The sequence below is a fragment of the Borostomias antarcticus genome, assembly GCF_949987555.1.
Source record: "Borostomias antarcticus genome assembly, chromosome: 15".
Classification (NCBI taxonomy): domain Eukaryota; kingdom Metazoa; phylum Chordata; class Actinopteri; order Stomiiformes; family Stomiidae; genus Borostomias; species Borostomias antarcticus.
This window is the reverse complement of record NC_140248.1, coordinates 8,432,954-8,451,233: the sequence shown is the minus strand read 5'-3', so window position 1 is coordinate 8,451,233 and position 18,280 is coordinate 8,432,954. Positions and strand designations below refer to the sequence as shown.

General features: G+C 49.1%; 1 protein-coding gene across 1 annotated transcript in view; it reads right to left on the bottom strand.

Annotated features, from left to right (window-relative positions):
- The window catches only part of mtmr4 (myotubularin related protein 4), a 44,795-nt gene that overhangs the window by 9,661 nt on the left and 16,854 nt on the right, over positions 1-18,280 (bottom strand). The window contains exons 2-6 of the mRNA XM_084450104.1: positions 12,065-12,154; positions 6,167-6,283; positions 4,026-4,108; positions 2,970-3,136; positions 2,785-2,881 (exon numbers count right to left, since the gene is read on the bottom strand). Of these exons, the coding sequence (XP_084306230.1) occupies positions 2,785-2,881; positions 2,970-3,136; positions 4,026-4,108; positions 6,167-6,283; positions 12,065-12,154 (554 nt within the window). The remainder of the gene's footprint in view (positions 1-2,784; positions 2,882-2,969; positions 3,137-4,025; positions 4,109-6,166; positions 6,284-12,064; positions 12,155-18,280) is intronic.

Sequence of the window (18,280 nt, the reverse complement as noted above, 5' to 3'; positions counted from 1 at the left end):
TACTTACGGTAGCTATTGTTATTGTTTATGTTGCTAGGCTACCTAGTTTAGAGTTTACACACGTACTGTATGTGCTGCGACTGAATAGGTCTATGCTAAATATTTTTTAAAAAGCCTTTCCAGATGAACTAGAATCTTACTTTATGGCGAATTATATGTCAGAACGCCAACTAACACCTTGTAAGTTTCTTGTCTTTGAAATTGAGAGTTTAACATGTTTTTTTAATGATTTTTCACGGTGCCCACCCACATCCATTGTATGACCAAAACGGTGGTAGAACAATTATCAGACTTTCTCAAAAGTGCTATTTTTGTCAACATTTTGATCTGAACCATTGTATATGATCATAAGTAACCTTAAAACAGGGCTAAACATGCATTTCCCCTTTACTACTCCTTTAAGGGCTGATTTGGAGCCAGTCACAAGAAGAAGTCATGCCATACCTGCAATAACCAAACTTCTGGCTACTCTCCATTTTCTCGCAACTGGTTCATTCCAGCGTACAGCAGCTGTTGGTGCTGGGATTTCCCAAAACAGTTTCTCACCTGTGCTTTCCCCTACTGGATGTCATGTTGTGCAGGATTGGCCAGTATATAAAGTTTCCCCGTACCCAGGACGCACTGATCAAACCAAGCAAGGCTTTGACGCAGTAGCTGGTTTCCCCAGAGTTTATAAAATTACAAAGTCTACCATGTGCTCTTTATTTTGTAATGTATTTTGTATATGCAACGTATAAATGTGAATGAATGCATGTTGGTGGTGGTCGGAGGGGCCGTAGGCGCTGGCAGCCACGCTTCTGTCAGTCTGCCCCAGGGCAGCTGTGGCTACAGATGTATCTTACCACCACCGGTATGACTATGTCTGAATGAATACTGGACTCTGTAAAGCGCTCTGGGTATCATGAAGGGCGCTATATAAATGCAGTTCATAATAATAATAATAATAATATTATTAATTCATTCGTTTTAAATTAGCCTAATAATTTTCCCACACAGGAGATCTGGGTTATTTCCAGTGTGTCGTGTGGTTCTATAAAGTTACCGCCGAGCCAAGCTCTCATGCTAGAGGGAATAATTGTAGGCCTATTCTTTTTACGTTTGTGCGCTGCAGTAGGCTTAACTATTTCGTTTTGCAAAACCTTTTATTTGTCAGGCTTCACACAGTCAACGGTAGGCCTGTTTAACTTTTGTTTTGTTTTTTCCCAGGTGTGGGTCGGGGTAAATGAATGGGTGTGTGTGAGCCGAGGGAGGGGGGAATCCAGTCTCATAGACCAATGTTTTCCTGATGTGTTTCGTTTTAGGTTCGGTTAATGTTTAGTCGGTTAACCTGGCCCCTCAAACAGAACCAACGCATCATCTCAGTTCATATGTCATGTTCCTTTTAGGTGATGGCACGTATCCCCTACAGCCCTTCCTCTTGACTCCAGCTCGTCCGCTAAAACCTCTAATTCGGTCGTGTCAAATTTACTTTTGCGTTGCGCTCCTCTTCCATGGTGCAATTGTGGGATACAACACGCAAAAGCCCTAATTTAAATAGGGTGTTCTTCACACTTTTGCACCTGTTGCCATTCACGCAATTATCTTTGATAGATCACCCGCAAAGAGGCCTCCGCTCTTTCTCACCATCCCTTATTAAATCAGTCCCTCGTTCGGTTAAGCGCTCGGGTTCATCTCCCTGTCACCAATACTGCTACTTTCTGTCATCTCCCTAGCTCAGCCTGCTGTCTGCCAGGTATTAAGTGTGTGTGTGTGTGTGTGTGCGTGTGCGTACTGTTATGCTGAGTCATGGAGCTCAGCAGGTTCTGGCCTGCTTTAATTAGCAATCTTTCCTGTGCCTGCCCCCCTCAGCGGGGGTCCTCTTTCAGGCCATCGGAGCAGACTGTGTGTGTGTGTGTGTGTGTGTGTGTGTGTGTGTGTGTGGGCTAGTGTGAGGGAGACTGTCTGTGGCCTGTTTGGCGTGCGAGCGTGTCTGAAAGAGAGTCCGCGTCTAACGTTTACATCTATGTGTCTGTGTTTGAGCTAGAGTGAAAAAGGTGTGTGTGTGTGTGTGTGTGTGTGTGTGTGTGTGTGAGAGGACTAGTGCCGCCCATCCCCCACCCCCCCACAAACTAAGACAATGGTGCCCTTAAGACCGCGGGTTGCGTGTGAAACATGACGACGGTGAAACTAGCCCTGTCTAATTGCAGCCGCTCCCCCTCTCAGAGCTGTCAGAGCTGAGCACTCAGAGACTTCAGAGACGCCACTTCACCGCCTCTACGCACGCTTTCAAATGCTGAGTCACTCTCCATCCAATCTTCACACACTGGGACTATTTCAATGCAGGAATGACAGAGATTGTCTGCTCACAAAGAAAGGCCTGGCTGATTAGGGTGTGTGTGTGTGTGTGTGTGTGTGTGTGTGTGTGTGTGTGTGAGTGTGGGTGTGTGTGGGGGGGCTAGTGTGAGGGAGACTGTGGCCTGTTGTGGTGTACGAGCGTGTCTGAAAGAGAGTCCTCTTGTCTAACGTTTACATCTATGGGTCTGTGTTTGGGTTAGAGTGAAAAACTCTAGGTAGGTGTTTGTGTGTGTGTGTGTGTGTGTGTATGTGTGTGTTAGGGCTGGGGCGACGCGTCGTCGCAGTCAGAGCTGTTAATGACATTCTATTGTTATGTTAATAATCGTTAAATTAGTCGTTAGATTAATCGAATAATTATAAAAATAATCGCTAGATTAATCGTTAGAAGTCGCTAGTTGCAGCCCTAGTGTGTGGTGTGTGTGTGTGTGTGTGTGTGTGTGTGCAGCATACTTGTAGTTGCTGTTGATGTCGGACACTCTCCAGGCGTTCTGCATGTCGAAGCCCATCCTCCTCACCTCCATCTCCATCCTCTGACGAACATGGTCGCCTACACACGAAGGGGGCAGAGAGAGTGTTACGGAAGAGAGGTGTCTAAGAGTGTGTGTGTGTGTGTGTGTATGTGCGCGTGTACCGACCCGGGCGGCACAGGTGGACGTGCTGGTCCTTGTCGTCGGCGCTACCCCACAGACACCAGGCGTGGTACGCCAGGGCGAACAGATCCTCCAGCCGGGCCGGGCGCGCCACGGCCCGGTTCAGACGCTTCAGCCACTCCTGGCACTGCTTAAAGGTGCTGAAGTGGCATCTGAGGAAACCATTTTTACACACACACACACACGCACACACACACACGCACAAACACACACGCACACACACACACACACGGTAAGCCAATATAATGTTATGAGCGTTTTAAAGGGTGAGGTAAGGAGAGAGAGAGAGAGAGAGAGAGAGAGAGAGGTGCTGTGTACGGTACATGTAAATCACTCCGTTTCCCAGCCGTCAGACGGTGTAACAACGCACGCTCCAATCTGGTAGCTAGTCACGCCGAACCGTTTCCCTGGCACGGCTGAGGCTGCTGCTGCGGCTATAAAGCCGTCAGAATCAAAGCGGTGGGAGCAGTAGTGATGGGAGCGAGCGCTGGAGGCCGTCACAGCCAGCGTTTCCCTACTCGCGGCTCTTTTTAACGGGGATCTGTGGCCAACTTCATAACCTCTCTTTTCCAAGCCCTCGGAGAAACAAAGGCGCTATTTTCCTGTGGTTTTTCCACCAGAGTCGTCCTGCGGTACGTGGCCTATCCCGGACGAAAACGCCACGGCGACGCCTCCTTCTCCAGCATTACGTCTGTCTCTGGACGTCATGTCCTGTTGCTCGTCAAAGAGTTGGACATGTCATGTCCTGCTGCTCGTCAAAGAGTTGGACATGTCATGTCCTGCTGCTCGTCAAAGAGTTGGACGTGTCATGTCCTGCTGCTCGTCAAAGAGTTGGACATGTCATGTCCTGCTGCTCGTCAAAGAGTTGGACATGTCATGTCCTGCTGCTCGTCAAAGAGTTGGACATGTCATGTCCTGCTGCTCGCCAAAGAGTTGGACATGTCATGTCCTGCTGCTCGTCAAAGAGTTGGACATGTCAGTTGGACCGTCAAAGAGCGCCGTGTCCCTACTTGCGGCGGCGGGCGGTGGTCCTCTCCTTACCTGACGACTTTGGAGTCCTTACAGATGATGTGAAGCTGGAACATATCTCTGCTCTCCACGCTCTCGATCAGCCTCAGAGGGACCTGCAGGGGGCGACAGAGAGAGGATCACCCTCGGACCGGAGAGCACGCCCCCCTCCACCTTGGTTGCCCGTCTTCAGGCTCGCCGGGGAGGCGAGACGTTCACACTGCAGGGGTACCACTGAGCTCGGCGAACCGACCCTCTACCGCGAGTTAAAGTCGGCAATCGCTCATTCATAACTACCTGGGTAAGGAAGGCGAAGACATGCCACGGCACCGTACTTTATTATTTCAAGTCAAGTCAGAACAAATCAATCCAAATTCCTCAGATATCAGTTGATTATATAATCTCTTCACCAGGACGCCCATCAGCTTATCTTAAGCAGTTAGCTTCAGCAATATTAATCATTTGACACAAACATACTCCGGCACCTGAGGAGAATGACTCAGCCCATCAGGCCAAGCAGTGAAGTTTGCACATTGCCATCTATTCTAGAGCGTTCAGCCACTCTTAACATGCTGAGCCCGAGTGGTGTTTAGCTCCAGCTCTGTTACTGTGTGTGTGTGAGGGGGGGGGGGGGGGGGGGGTTGTTAATGAGGTCACTCCAAACTAATCAGTTACACAATTACCAGCCAAGACTGACCTTTGATTGGGGCTAACCATTCAGCCACACAGCACATGACACCGAGTCAGCTGACTCAGTAATAATCAACCATTTCATGCTATATTTTCTTTCACACGCTTCCTGCCTTAAAGTGCACAAAAGTCCCCCCATAAAATTGTGGAGGTGTTTTCAATTCAACTCTGCGCTGCAGCTTGTGTGACCAGCTGCGATACAATACAATGTTCTCAAGAGCCCCATCCGGAAGAAAAAAAATGAACATGGAGAATGAGTGCCCAATTGGAAGTTTAAAATGACAATTTGTCCTCAGTGCACTTTAATCCAGCAGCTGTCTGGCGCGGGGTTGGATGATGGAGCCGTCTAGACTGTGGCAGACAATGGGAGGGGTTGTCACATGGTACTCACAGAAATCTCATTGTCCACACCTGGGTAGGTCTACAACACAATGACACCAGGGCACAGAGGGAGGGACGGACGGACGGACACAAGACGGGGGGACAGGAGAGGAAATGGGAAAAACAAAACTATTAAACTAGAAACTAAACAGACAGAAGGGTCTGAGGGGGTTCAAAAGGAGGATGAAACATGAAGAAGAGGCAAACGATGAAAGATCAAGGCAGGCAGCAGGTCTCACAGAGGAAATGATGGGGGGAAGAAAAACATGAATGAGCAATGGCTTTGAGGGGGGGGGGGGGTACATGGCTCACGAGGGGAGGGGAGATAAGGAAGGGGTGGGGAGGGGGTGGGTCTGTGTGACCCTAGTTGCACCCATGAGGCCATGACAGGACCCAGCACTGGGGACCCTACATGAACTGGAGGCTCCTATTCTGGAATGGTGCCATCCTACTGGAGCCCTGCGCAGAAAAACACCCCCCTGCCTTGAAGTCGACTCGACACCGAGCTGAGGTGAAGTGGACAGACAGCGTCTTGGTACCGGCGCAAACACCCGAGTAAAGACACATGCTCCCTTTTCTTAGCGGAGCGCTGCCAGACGAGTGAAGTCGGGGGAAGAGGGAGGAATTTCGCTGCCAGCGAATGCAAACAATCTGCTGTTTGTATTTCAGAGTGGCCTGACGTCAGCGGGAGAGGGCCTCTGGGTGAGGACAGCCTCCTGGAGCCCGGAGGTCACGTTAAAACACTCCAGATCAGAGGCTCCGCCGCGGCGGCGGCGACGCCAGCGTGCCAGCTTTGAGCGGCGGGGAGGAGCGACGCGCCCGACAGCTCTGGTCGTAGTGCACAGAGTGCACTTCTTATGTAACAGCAACACTGGGATTATTTACTTTGTGAGCGGCATGACATGGCGTATATCATATTGGGGTTGTGTAAAGGTTGGCCTGGTTTCAATCTAACCTGCATAGCCCTTTATGGCATGGCGCTGTCCCTTTATAGCCGGGTGAAGTCATTATTACTGTTCACGCGATCTAGAGCCGTTTGGACTGGATGGAGGTGCGGCCTCCCTTGACGATGTTGCCAGGCTTGTACATGCGTCTGTTCTTACATTGATGATTGAGTCTTTGAACTTGATGTGGAGTCTGTAGTTGGAGATGGCGATAATGGCGTCATCGGCTCGGCCCAGATACTCCACCCCCTCCCCCTGAAGGGCTGGGAACGGCACCTGGAGAGGGAGGGAGGGAGGGAGAGAGAGAGAGAGAGAGAGAGAGAGCAGAGAGAGAGAGAGAGAGAGAGAGAGAGGAGAAACGTCAACATAACGTTACAAAAACATAACGTTACAACATCAGCCCTGGTGTGAACATGGTCTTTATGTTTTGTCTCCACTGGTATTAGACAAGTCTGACTGATTGACACAGTGCTATTTCTTCACTGTCTGTCATATAAGCTGGAGTGATGCAAGCTTGAGGTGACCCAGCACCAAGCTCTGCTAAAATGAGCCACAGAACAGCTTAAGCAGCCATAATTATCCCAACTGCAGTTCATAGTTGCTCCGTTAATACTAGGCCTGGTTGCGTCTTCCAGTGGACAGTTTTAGATATTGAAGGCAGGACAGAAGATTGGCTTTAGGCTGTCCAGTTAGCACGTAGCCCAGTGATAAAAGGATGTAACCGGATGTGGGCGTGTGTGGGCTCGTGGCGGAGCCCGAGTGAGCAGCGAGGAGGGCTGATGGTACCGTGATGGCGCTGGATGCCTCCATTAACATTCCTGCCAGGTGTGCCCATTGATTAGACCCCAGGCACAGGCTCCGGGAAAAGACCCTGCATTAAGATAATTGGTTCCCAGCAGAGGATAATAGAATACATTTTTCATGTTTCTGAAGAAGGCCTTTAGCTGCTTAAAACTCCATCCAGGTAGAGAGAGAGAAAGAGAGAGAGAGAAAGAGAAATCTCTCTCAATGATGTCTCCAAATAGAAATAAAGTAACCTAAATGGTGTTTAATCCATCCCTTTTAACTTGGCATCTCCCAGCTCTCATTGGGGGAATTTTAATAGTGACAAATGCAAGTTTCACTTGAAGCGGCGAGTGACATCTTTATCGTGACAGATGTTTAACAGTGGTGTTTAAATGGGATCAAACCACGTGGGAAGATTAAATAACCTTTCGAATCATTTTCCTCAGCCTGGAACAAAGCCCTCCTCTCATTGGCTGATGAAGGCAGCAAAGCACACTGGGGGATGTATTATCCCGCTCTCACAATTGGCAATTTGAATCACATGTTTAGCTTATATTTCTCTCAGAGGAACATTAAAGTGACCCATGAGTTCCTTTACTCTTTCAATACTGTCACTTGTGTCCTCCATGTGGCTGTGTGCCTGCTTCCTCTTGGCAAACTAAAAGCGGTTTGGTTGTTTGGTTGTAAGCAGTCATTAGAGACAACGAGAGCATTATAATCATTCTATTCCTGATATGTATACCCCTGTGTTGCCTGGAGACCACACATGACGTACTAAGTCACTCTAGAAGTTGAACCCAGTGGCGCATGGAGACACCGGGCGAGGGGGGGATTACAGCGAGATGTCGGAAAAGCCGCTCCTCTCCAAACAACATAATCAGCGAGCGCACGATGGAAGGAACGGCCGGAGAGAATGAGCGAGGGGAGCGTGTAATTAGGGGACTGCTAGACGTAAACATCCGAGGCCGTTTCATCATCCACCCCAACGGCTCACTGGGAAATTGAGTGAAAATTAATTGTGAGGGAAACTTTGAAGACGGAGAGGCAATATGTTTGGAAACTCCTGTCAAGGGCTGGCAGCGCACCGCGGTGGGGAGACTATTGCTGCTGGCACATAGCACTCTGGCGAATTAAAATCCGCCACTTTCATCGCTGCCCCCGCCCCCCAACCCCACCCCCCCCTCCGGCTCCCTGACACCTCCAGACAGCCCTGGCAGCACCACCACAGCTATACCCCGGCTGAGCCTAATCTCTTATTCATGCTCCTGCTGATGCTCGTCTTTCCCCGCTTGGGTGGCTTGGCACGGACGAGGCGGGGCGGGAAGGGGGGGGGGGGGGGGGGGACGGTGCAGGGCAGGGCGGGAGGGGCAGAGAGAGACAGGGGGCCCGCGGCGGACCCACAGTGCGCTGTGCTCTGTACAATCTCAACCCCTCGGCCCGAGTGCGCTCTTCACATCACAGCAGTCTGGGAGGGGGGGAGGGGGGGTAATATTCCAAACACCTAACCTATTAACGAGACTGAAAAGAGTACAGATATCATCTCGGGACACTCGGATGGAACAATGCAACACACGGGGATCAATGATGAGCCTTTGACACGGATTCATTGCTTTAAATAGATCAGGGGCTGGAGGCAATCTGCGTCCGATAACTGCTAGTTGACAGCGGCACTACAGAGGTGATGAGACTCCGTTGAGTGTCAGAGTTAACAATGACGGGAGGTCTTGGAGCCGTTTCACACGAGATCTGCTCCGAACGCAGCTAGGTGTAAAGTATGAGTCACCGGCAGCCAGCTAGCGTAGCAGATGATATCGTGTCACGTTTTCCCTTCAGCCCCGAGGCAGCGCAGATAAAAAGAGAGAGGGAGAAGTAGAGGGAGTGAGAGGAGAAAAACTAGGGAGTGATATTTTCTCGTGAGTCGTGACGTCCGGTTTCGAGAGAGGACTGGAGCGTGGAGGGGGGCGATGCAGAGCGTAGAGGGGGGAGGGGCGGTGCAGAATCGTGTGTGGCACGGACAAGCGTATGGGGTACAAGTGTGGCTGATTCTGGAGGATGACTACCTTGCCTGCAGTAAAACACAGGAAGGACATCCAGTCAGTGATACCGTCATGGGAGACAGAGACAGATAGAGTGAACGAGAGAAATAGAGAGAGAGGATTAGGAGACACAGAGAATGATGCCTAAATGGGGACGGAAGAGAGGATGACGAATAACAAGATGGCCGTGATCAGTGTTCCGTGCGGTGAGGGCTGTGGTGAGACACACTAATGGGAGCAGCGAGTAGACAGACACACACAACCACATCAAAAGCTTTATGAGGCGGCCAATTCATTCATTCTTGGCTGCTGCTAACCAAGTTTGTCCTTCCCCGTAGCGGCAGATCTCCAGTCCAGGGTTAACTAGGCAGCTCTGCGAGGGGCTGTGACATCCCGAGGGTGGAGAACTGACCTTTAAAGGCCTGCTGTGAACCAGTGACCGGTCATGTCAGGACTATGCCAGGGGAAGTCACTCATTGTCACTCATTAATAAGAGGCATGATTATGGCACGAGACAAGCTTTAAAAGGTCAGTTCGCCCTACCTAAGCCTAGAACTGATGCTATTAGTATGCTACTAGAACTGTTATTTTATTTTTTTATTGATAGTTTACAATGCCAATATTATATTTATTTGTTTTATATGCGTTTGTATATTGTTTTGCTTATAATGGTTTTATTATTATCTGATTGTTTATATTGTACCCCAGACCCCAGGAAGAATAGTCGCTGCTGAGGCAGTGACTAATGGGGATCTGAAATAAAGAAATAAAGTGACCCGAGTCATTGTTTTCCTAAACGAGAAGAGACCTTTACCTCACCGATTGAGTTAAGAACAGAATACTTATGGGAAAAGGGCAGTGTTCTAAGACGTAATGGCATGCCAATTAAATTCTAGAACATTCAAAGATAGAGTCCCAGGAAAAGACCTGCTGGCATTCAGACAGATATCCCGTTCTGAAGAAGAACAGAACAACCGTCAAACCCTTTCCATAAAGCAGGAGAATTTCCATAGCTGAGCTAGGCTCGCTGTCAATGCCAATCCTGGTAGCGTTCAGCAGCCCAAAGGTAACGGCATACCCAGTGAGACAAACATGCATTTTTCATGGGTCTGTAGCTCAAACAAGAGAGGCCTGTCCATGCATGAGAGCATACAGGATGAAAGGCACAGGCAAGAGATGTCTAGAGAGCTCCTCAGACTAGGCTGGTAATATCCAGAGCTATACAGGCCTTTCTGTTCGCCCTCCAGTGCCCTTCAGACATGCAGACATACCGTCCCCGTCATCATCCTGGAGATTGGACTGAGGAAGTGATTGTACTCTCCCAACGGACAAGCACGGTTTAATCAAAACATGCCTTTGATGATAATGGCTGGTAATATTGTGTGTTGTATGAAACGACACACATGATTGATCATTTCGGTCAGTGAATAAGCTAGATGGGAGGCTATAAAGACATTGAGTAGTCGAAGACAGGAAATAGAATCTCAAGGTGGAACAGGAGATCACACCATAATAGGAGCTGTATGCTGATGAGAGATTTTCTTCACAATTTAGGCCCATTTCAGTAAAGAAAGATGACAAATGACAAACGTGACTACTGTATACAGGTCATTAAAGTATTTCACTGCTCCTGAGCTATAATTTGAAGCTTACTCACAAGGTCAATGTGAAGAGGATATTGTGAAGAGGATATTATTCAGCTGAGGAAATGAAACCACTCTTCTTATCTGACCTTCTGACTACTTCGAGAGAGAAAAACAAACGTCGAGCACAACAATAACAAGGCTGCTGGAATATATCAATTGAGTCAAAAGAACATTCATTATAGTGTTTCCTCAAGTATGTGTGGGCTTCTTAATTCCACTGCTTATGTTGATGACTAACAATGCCTCTGATTATGGACTGAGGGCCTCAAAAGGGCTTTGAAAATACATGGTTGACTGCGGATCGCCCGGCAAAAAGTAAAATGAAAGAAACATTGAGTCAGTCACAACTCACTTCCCCTTGCTGGTACATTTGGAAATCACCAGCACTAGAGCATGTGACAGTAAGCCCCATTATACATGATTGAACACACCTGTGAGATGGATATCAGGTTCTGCTTGACTACCATCTTGTATAACGGAGATATGAAGAGGCAAAGACTAGGCTAATGTCCAATCGTCCTCCTCCTGGGAAGAAGGACGTCTCGAGCAGATGGCCTGAGCAGCGGGAGCCGTCCGTCCGTCCGAGTGTGGCGCTCGCAGATCAGCTGAGACGTCAGTCAGCAGGAGGCAGACGACAGCCTGAAAGACCACTAGCACCCTTCCTTTCAATAACAACCAAGCGGTTTCATACATCTCCATACAAGGACTTCAACTAAATCTTTTGATTTTCTTTATCCACAAATGGGTGTTTTTTGTTTCTGGGGCCTTGACTGAATGTAGTTCCTGGAAACGTGACAATCCATAAGAGACAGAGATTTGTATCTGACTGAACAAAGATGAACCTGGCTTTTTACACATTCATCAAACCCGATTCAACTGTGTATTAAACAGCTTTTCCCTTTTCCAACAACGTCAATAGCTTGTTATTGACACTCCGGGTGCCACTCAACACAATAGCAGTCTGAGCTTCGGGAGTGGAATGCTCTAGTGACACTTCACTGGACCCAGGGATTAGTGATGAGCTCATAGGCTGGCCTTCCGCCACAATTAGCCTTTTCACCCAGTCACGGCCAGCTAATCCACATCCAAATCCACATCTCATTTACTGAGTTCTAAACCTTTGCTTAAGTGAGGTGAGGTAGACCTGTAGGCAACTATAGACCATTGACTGTCCTGATGGTAAAGTGAAATGCCTACTTATAGCTACTGGCTACCAGGTCTATTCATCTTGATCTTGATGTTCTGCTCCACTAAAAACACCATCATTACCATCATTCCACCTGACATGCCCGAGTTGGTGAGGATTGAATTTCAGAAACTCCCCGTTTTTTCCTCGTTTTGACCTGAACAACAGAATGACATAAGACTGAAATTCTGCAGAAAATCAGTCTTATCGCACACTGTGCAATACAGAGGCATTATTCTCTTTACAACTGAGATTAGCCCTTTGGAATCCTACCCTTGTGTGGTCTTGTGTAACTGGTCTGGTGGGTGTGACGCTACAGCTAGATACTTTGTCTTGTGTGTGTGTGTGTGTGTGTGCGCGTGCGTGCGTGTGCGCGTAAGGGGCCCAGTGGCTACACTCTCACCTGAAGGCTCTCGTCCTCCTTCACCAGCTCCTTCTGGGGGAACAGGTCCTTGGCCTGGATGTACTCCAGGCTGGGGGGGCCCTCTTCACCCTGCAGGAGGAGAACACAGCCCAGGCTGTCAGACACCAGCTGCCTCCACCGCTGGGCACACACAGGGGAGCAGACAGTCCGTAAACAGAACAGACCACAGGCACAGCGCAGGAGCCTGCGTCAAATTAGAACAACCGCCACGAGGGGAGAAGGAATCTACATGAGCATGTTACCTACCCAAACTAACAACCTACACATATGTTCAAAGCACTGACAAGGCAATCTCATACTTAAGTGTGTGTGTGTGTGTGTGTGGGGGGGGCGTATTACGAACAACTTCCCCAGAATTCAGTGAGCACACCCAATTTCCCTTCCTCTATTCTGCATTGTTGACTTAGTGTGTCTGCGCTGTGGCAGGCCCCCAGACAGGGATCTGCCATCATGAGGAGCGTGTTCACAGGCAGCGCACAGGGGGTTAAATATTGACCGCGAGGTTCTGAGCAAGATACACAACTACGTGAGCCCAGGTCTGGTGATGGAGAAGGGGGGTGGGGGGTGGGAAGACAGAAGCAGAGACTGGGCGTAGGACTACTGCAAGACAATGTTTCTGGACCGAACTAGCTTTTTAATTGGCGGAACTGAGGTTAGGGCAAGTAGGAGGAGCAGTGAGTGGTTGGTAAGGTCAAGGTAATATCGGACTGAAGTCCTACCGCTAACTAGCTAGGGGGCTAACTCTACGGCTTGGTTATCAGCTATGCCCCATGGTAAATATTTACTCTAAGTGATGATAGATGCCAGCAGTCTTTGACACAGGAGGCCGCAGTCTTAAAGCAAACAACGGACTGAGGCCGGGATTGGTGACTGCCAGACTACGGCACAGCTGAAATTTGAATCCGAAAGATGGAATAGGTTTGTTTGGGGGGGGGGGGGTGAGTATCAGTATTGATTCCCTACGTAGACGTATTTCTGAAGTTGAATAGAGGAGGTGGGACTTGGGGGTGGGGGGGTGGGGGTGGCGAACAGTAGGCTAGGCAGGCGGTGACCTTGAAATCAGTTGTGAAGGTCTCAGATCTTTGACCACCACCACAACCAGCTATTGCATATAGGCCAATTTGCAAATGTCTGCTGTTCATAAAAGAGAGTGGATGAACACAAGTGTAGGCAGAGTGACCATCTAAAGGTCTGACACTTTTTGTAGCTTTCAGCTGTGTATCTAGGCAAATACTGAGGAAACAATTTGCAAATGTTGCCCTTTAAAGAAGCAGCAAAGGTCACTGTGTGTGCCAAGGGATATATTTTGTTTACACAACAGTTAATATTGAGCGATACCTCAACTTATTCTGCAGTAGCACGCTGAGCTGGAGTTCCACTGAGCTGCAGTACCACTCTGGTCTTACAGTGGGCCATTTATCAAAAAAAGGTTGAATTGCATTTGTCATAAAGACAGACACAAACCGATTAAAAGCGTGGGATCAGAAAGGCAAACGTGTCTACAGGACGCTTGTTCAATGGTGTAACACAAAATAATAGACATGCAGTGATTTGAAACCAGGCTATAATCAACGGCTAGACGACCAGCGACACGGTTTTCCTGCGAGTGGAGCAGAGCAGTGGAAGCAGCGGTAGGATACAGCTTCAGTATATAATCCCTCTCTCCCTTCCTCCCTCTCTCCATCACGGCTGTCTCGGCAGCAGGTGTCCAGTTCCTTCCCTCCATCAATCACTGCTTCCCACCCAGACTCACTGGGGGCAGACAGCCCAGACCAGACACTACCAGCAGCCCAGAGCTGAGACACACTATAACCCTGACGCACCACACAGTAGATCTGGAAACATGTTTGCATGAGACGCCTGATTGTTGGTAATAGAAAGGTAGTGTTCGTATCACTCGTGCTAGTAACCAGAATGCGTCAGATGCCTTCACACGGGTGCATGCAGGTGAACTCACCTGCTGTGCGCACACACACACACACACACACACACACACGCACACGCACACGCACACACACGTCGGAACCCCCCCTGATGGCTCATGATATAGCCTCGACCTCCTGCCATGTGATTAGTCATCTCCCACAGAGAGGGACATCTGCCACCCCCAGGTCAGAGCCACGGATCAAACCAACAGCCACGCTCAGCTCCACATGCTGGCCAGGTCTGGAGCCGCTGTGGCAGGCAGCAACAACACCCCCAACAACAACAACAACAACACACACCACTCTTCTCCGTCACCAAACTGAGCCTGTCTGACTTCAACAGTCGCAGACAGATTGAGAAAATGACAGCAACAGCACTGGTTGGACCAACACCTGCCACATCAATGACACGGTCTGCCACATCAATGACAAGCAGTCAGACATCCGAACATCAATGACGAGCAGTCAGACATCCGAATGACAGTCCCCCCCCCCCTATAAAGGCCTAGCTAATGTCAAAGACACACTTGTTGAGACAGAAAGTCAACTCTGTTCCTCAAGGACTAGATGTACCTCAATGTTGGCCAAGGCAGCGGCACAACTGTAAAGCTTGCTAGTGATTTACAAATTCCCTGCGTTCTAAATGCTAGCCAGGGTACATTTCGCCTAATGCTGCTAGAGGGGGAAAGTATTTGTCATATTCCCTGGCAGCCTCACGTGAATGCAGATCCCATCTGTGCATCGAAGCCCATCCAGAAAGAAACCTTGCCAGACAGCCGTGGTACCTGTGCCAAGCAGTGCGGGGGAATATGGGCTGAGGTTAGGGGTGAGGCGAACGACAGGGGGGTGGGGGGGGTGGTGGTGTTGGGAGATGAGCAGATCAAGGCGGGAAAGGATCGTTTCCGAGCAGCTTGGGTGGCGCAGAAACTCCTCGTCCTCCTCACACTTTCGGCTTTACCAACCAGAAACGGTGCGCGAGGTTAATGCTATTAGCTGCACATTAGAGCTTGTCTATCCGCTGAATCGACGCGATAAGTCCTGATTAGACGCAGCGCCGGCGATAGCAGAGGGGGCGGAGCCGTCGACGCGCTCTCGCTCGTCCTCCTCCTCTCACCGGGAAGAACCATCACCATCACTCTGAAGAGATGAGCCTAGCGTCCTTTCCGTCTCCCAGCACTCCATCAGCTAAATGGTAACGGTGGATCCCCTTCTCCACAGCAGAGCTGGTGGGACATAACATTACATTCTAAACAACCAGGGGAATGGGGAACGGAAACCAAATTACATTTGAAGTTAAGGGGACAATAAAATACTGAGCTTTCCGTCGTGATGGCCTTAAGCAATATTGCATTCGAGCCTCGGAATGTCTCTTTGGTAGGAATTCGCCCTTTTTTTTTTTTTTTTAACCAAGGAGAGGACGCCAGACTAGGAGGGTTGATCTCAGGGGAGTGACACGCGAGACGCATCAAGGTTACTTGGTGACACTGTCGAAAAAGCTCCAAATCCCCTTGACTCGCACCCTCCCTTGAGCCAAAGTGCAACTGTGACCCCTCTTATATAAGCAATGAGCTCGCCAGCTGTCTGACCATCAATCTCTCTGCTGACACCGGGGGGCACCGTGGCAGTGCCAATCCATCAGTGGCGGCCGGTGACACCCGGAAGGGGCAGCTCAAAGACAGACAGGCGGACCCCCGCAGCCACGGTGTGGTAGCAACCAGAATGCCACCGGGGAATTGGGTATTCTGGAGGGATAACGTTTGCCAGGAGGTGCCAGACGGGAACTATAAATTTGGCTACAGACTGACATACTGCTGCAGTGCAGAGTACCCTCTGAGATTTAATACATACACACGCACACGCACACGCACGCACGCACACACGCACGCACGCACACACGGACGCACACGCAAACACACACACACACACACACACGACTCGCTCCGTAGATGACATGGCAACATTGAGTTGGACACTCCATTCAATTGGTCCCCGGTCCTAACGCTGCACTCTCCTGTGCTGAGGCCAGCTAGCACAGAGTGTACTTTCATAAAATTAAAAAAACAAACACTTGGCCCGACCTCTGCTAGTACTGCACATAAAGTCCTCTGACAGCAGCTTGACTCCAGTACACTGACAGGTGGGATGACACTGACGCTTTGATGTTAACCGGAAGCACCACTGTCTCTAAATTTAGAATGAACAGAACCAGCTTCAAAAGGCTGTTCCCGGCATGGCCAGACAGACCCGTTTTGGGATTAACAGTTGGGGGAGGAGTTGATATTAGGGGAGGATGAGACAGAAAGAAGTAAAAGAAGGGAACAAAAGAAGGGAACAATAAGAGAGAGAGAGAAAGAGAGAGAGAGAGAAAGACAGAGTGTCTGCTAGGCAGGCAGTAGTCTGGGTAAGAGAGAGAGCAGAGTGTCTAGCAGTCAGTAGTCTGGGTTTAGCTTATCATCAGTGCAGCGTGAACCTCACACCTGCAGACACCCATCTGACAATCTGATGATCTCATACGGCTCGTTAAGTGAGACAACCCTGCGCCAGCACAGCTAGAGAGGGCACGGGCAGACACGCAAACAAACATTCTTCATTGTGTCTCAGCCTTTTCTACCTGGATACAATCAGCTTTAATGAAGAAAAAAGACCCCCCCCCCAAAAAAAAGGAAGGGCTCTCTGACGTCGCCGGCCAGGAAGACGGAGAACTGCTTCGTCACTCCTCCGAAAGCCCGCGCCCCCTCCCCCATCTGTCCCGGCCCCCACCCAGAACGCCACTGGCGTACCCAGCATCCGTCTCCCTCGACACGCCTGCATCAAATCTGTCCCAAAAGAACAGTAACTCCTGCAAAGTGGTTGTGAGTGGAACCCCGCTGCTCTGACACGGCACAGCTAATACCTCGGCAGAGGTGAAAGGGGCCTGTGCTCTTTTTAATCTGCTAAAACAATGGTGGTTGTAATCCCTCAGCCTGCCAGTGAGAGACCCCTCTGCCAGGGATTATAGAGCATGGGGGTTACAGGGGGAGGGAGAGAGAGAGAGAGTGAGTGAGAGGGTGAGAGGGTGAGAGAGAGAGAGAGAGAGAGAGTGAGAGAGTGAGAGAGAGAGAGATTGACAGAGAGGACATGAATGACAGAAGGAAGTGCAGAGGAATTGAGACTAGACAAATGTCACCATAGACAAAGGACCAGATAAAGGTCTAGTTGCTATGGATACAACAATCTTCCTTTTGTGAGTTCTAAAATGTTTCATCCTGCACGCCATCATCATGCAGGGGCACGATATCATGACACTGGTTTTGAGGCTGGATTAAGACCATTTCAGATTAGAAAAACTTGTTACATTACATTAGTCATTTAGTAGACGCTTTTATCCAAAGCGACTTACAGTAAGTGCATTCAACGTACTGTAGGTAGTCAAGAGAATTATCAGAAGCGAAAAATCATAAGTGCATCTACTTTCTAAACCAGCATCTAAGAGCATAAGTGCTACAGTAAAAGTGAAAAACCAAATACAAATAAATAATAATTGCCAAAAGGCAGGGTCAGGGAGTTTTCAGCCTGCGGCAAAAAATGGGCAGCAACTCTGCTGTCCTGACGTCAGCAGGGAGTTTATTCCACCACTGTGGGGCCAGCACAGAAAAGAGCTGTGACCAGGGCATCGGCCGCAGGGGCCTCGGAGCGACGGGGCAACCAGTCGCCTCAATGGAGCAGAGCATAGTGGTTGGGCTGGGGATGTCAGTCCTGGAGCGACCGTAGGAAGGAGCTGTTCCCATCACTGCCCTGTAGACTAGCACCAGAGTCTCAAACCGGACGTCCGCAGTTACAGGGAGCCAGTGTAGAGAATAGTTATGGTGCAGAGTGGACAGTCTTTGAAGGGAGGGACTAGGGATGGATATCGTTAGGATTTTATCGATACCGGTATCGATACCGATATTGCTTAACGATACTAATACTTATCGATACTACTCTACCACTCTGGGAATCATACACTTCCTGGGTCGATGGGACTTTGTCTCAGTTGGCCTTCATTTATATTAGAGATTATTATTTTCTTCAAGCCGATACCAATAACTTCCTGCTTCTCAAGACCGATACCGATAACTGATAATATATTTATATGTATTCATTTTAAAATTTAGATTCACCTGTAGTTTTTTCTCCTGGAGGTAAGAAAGACTGGTAAACAAAGGTGGATTTAATAAAACAGTAGCTTTGTCCTAACCAAATATCATCACTACTATTAACAAAACAAAAACCAAGATTTTTTTTTTTTTTC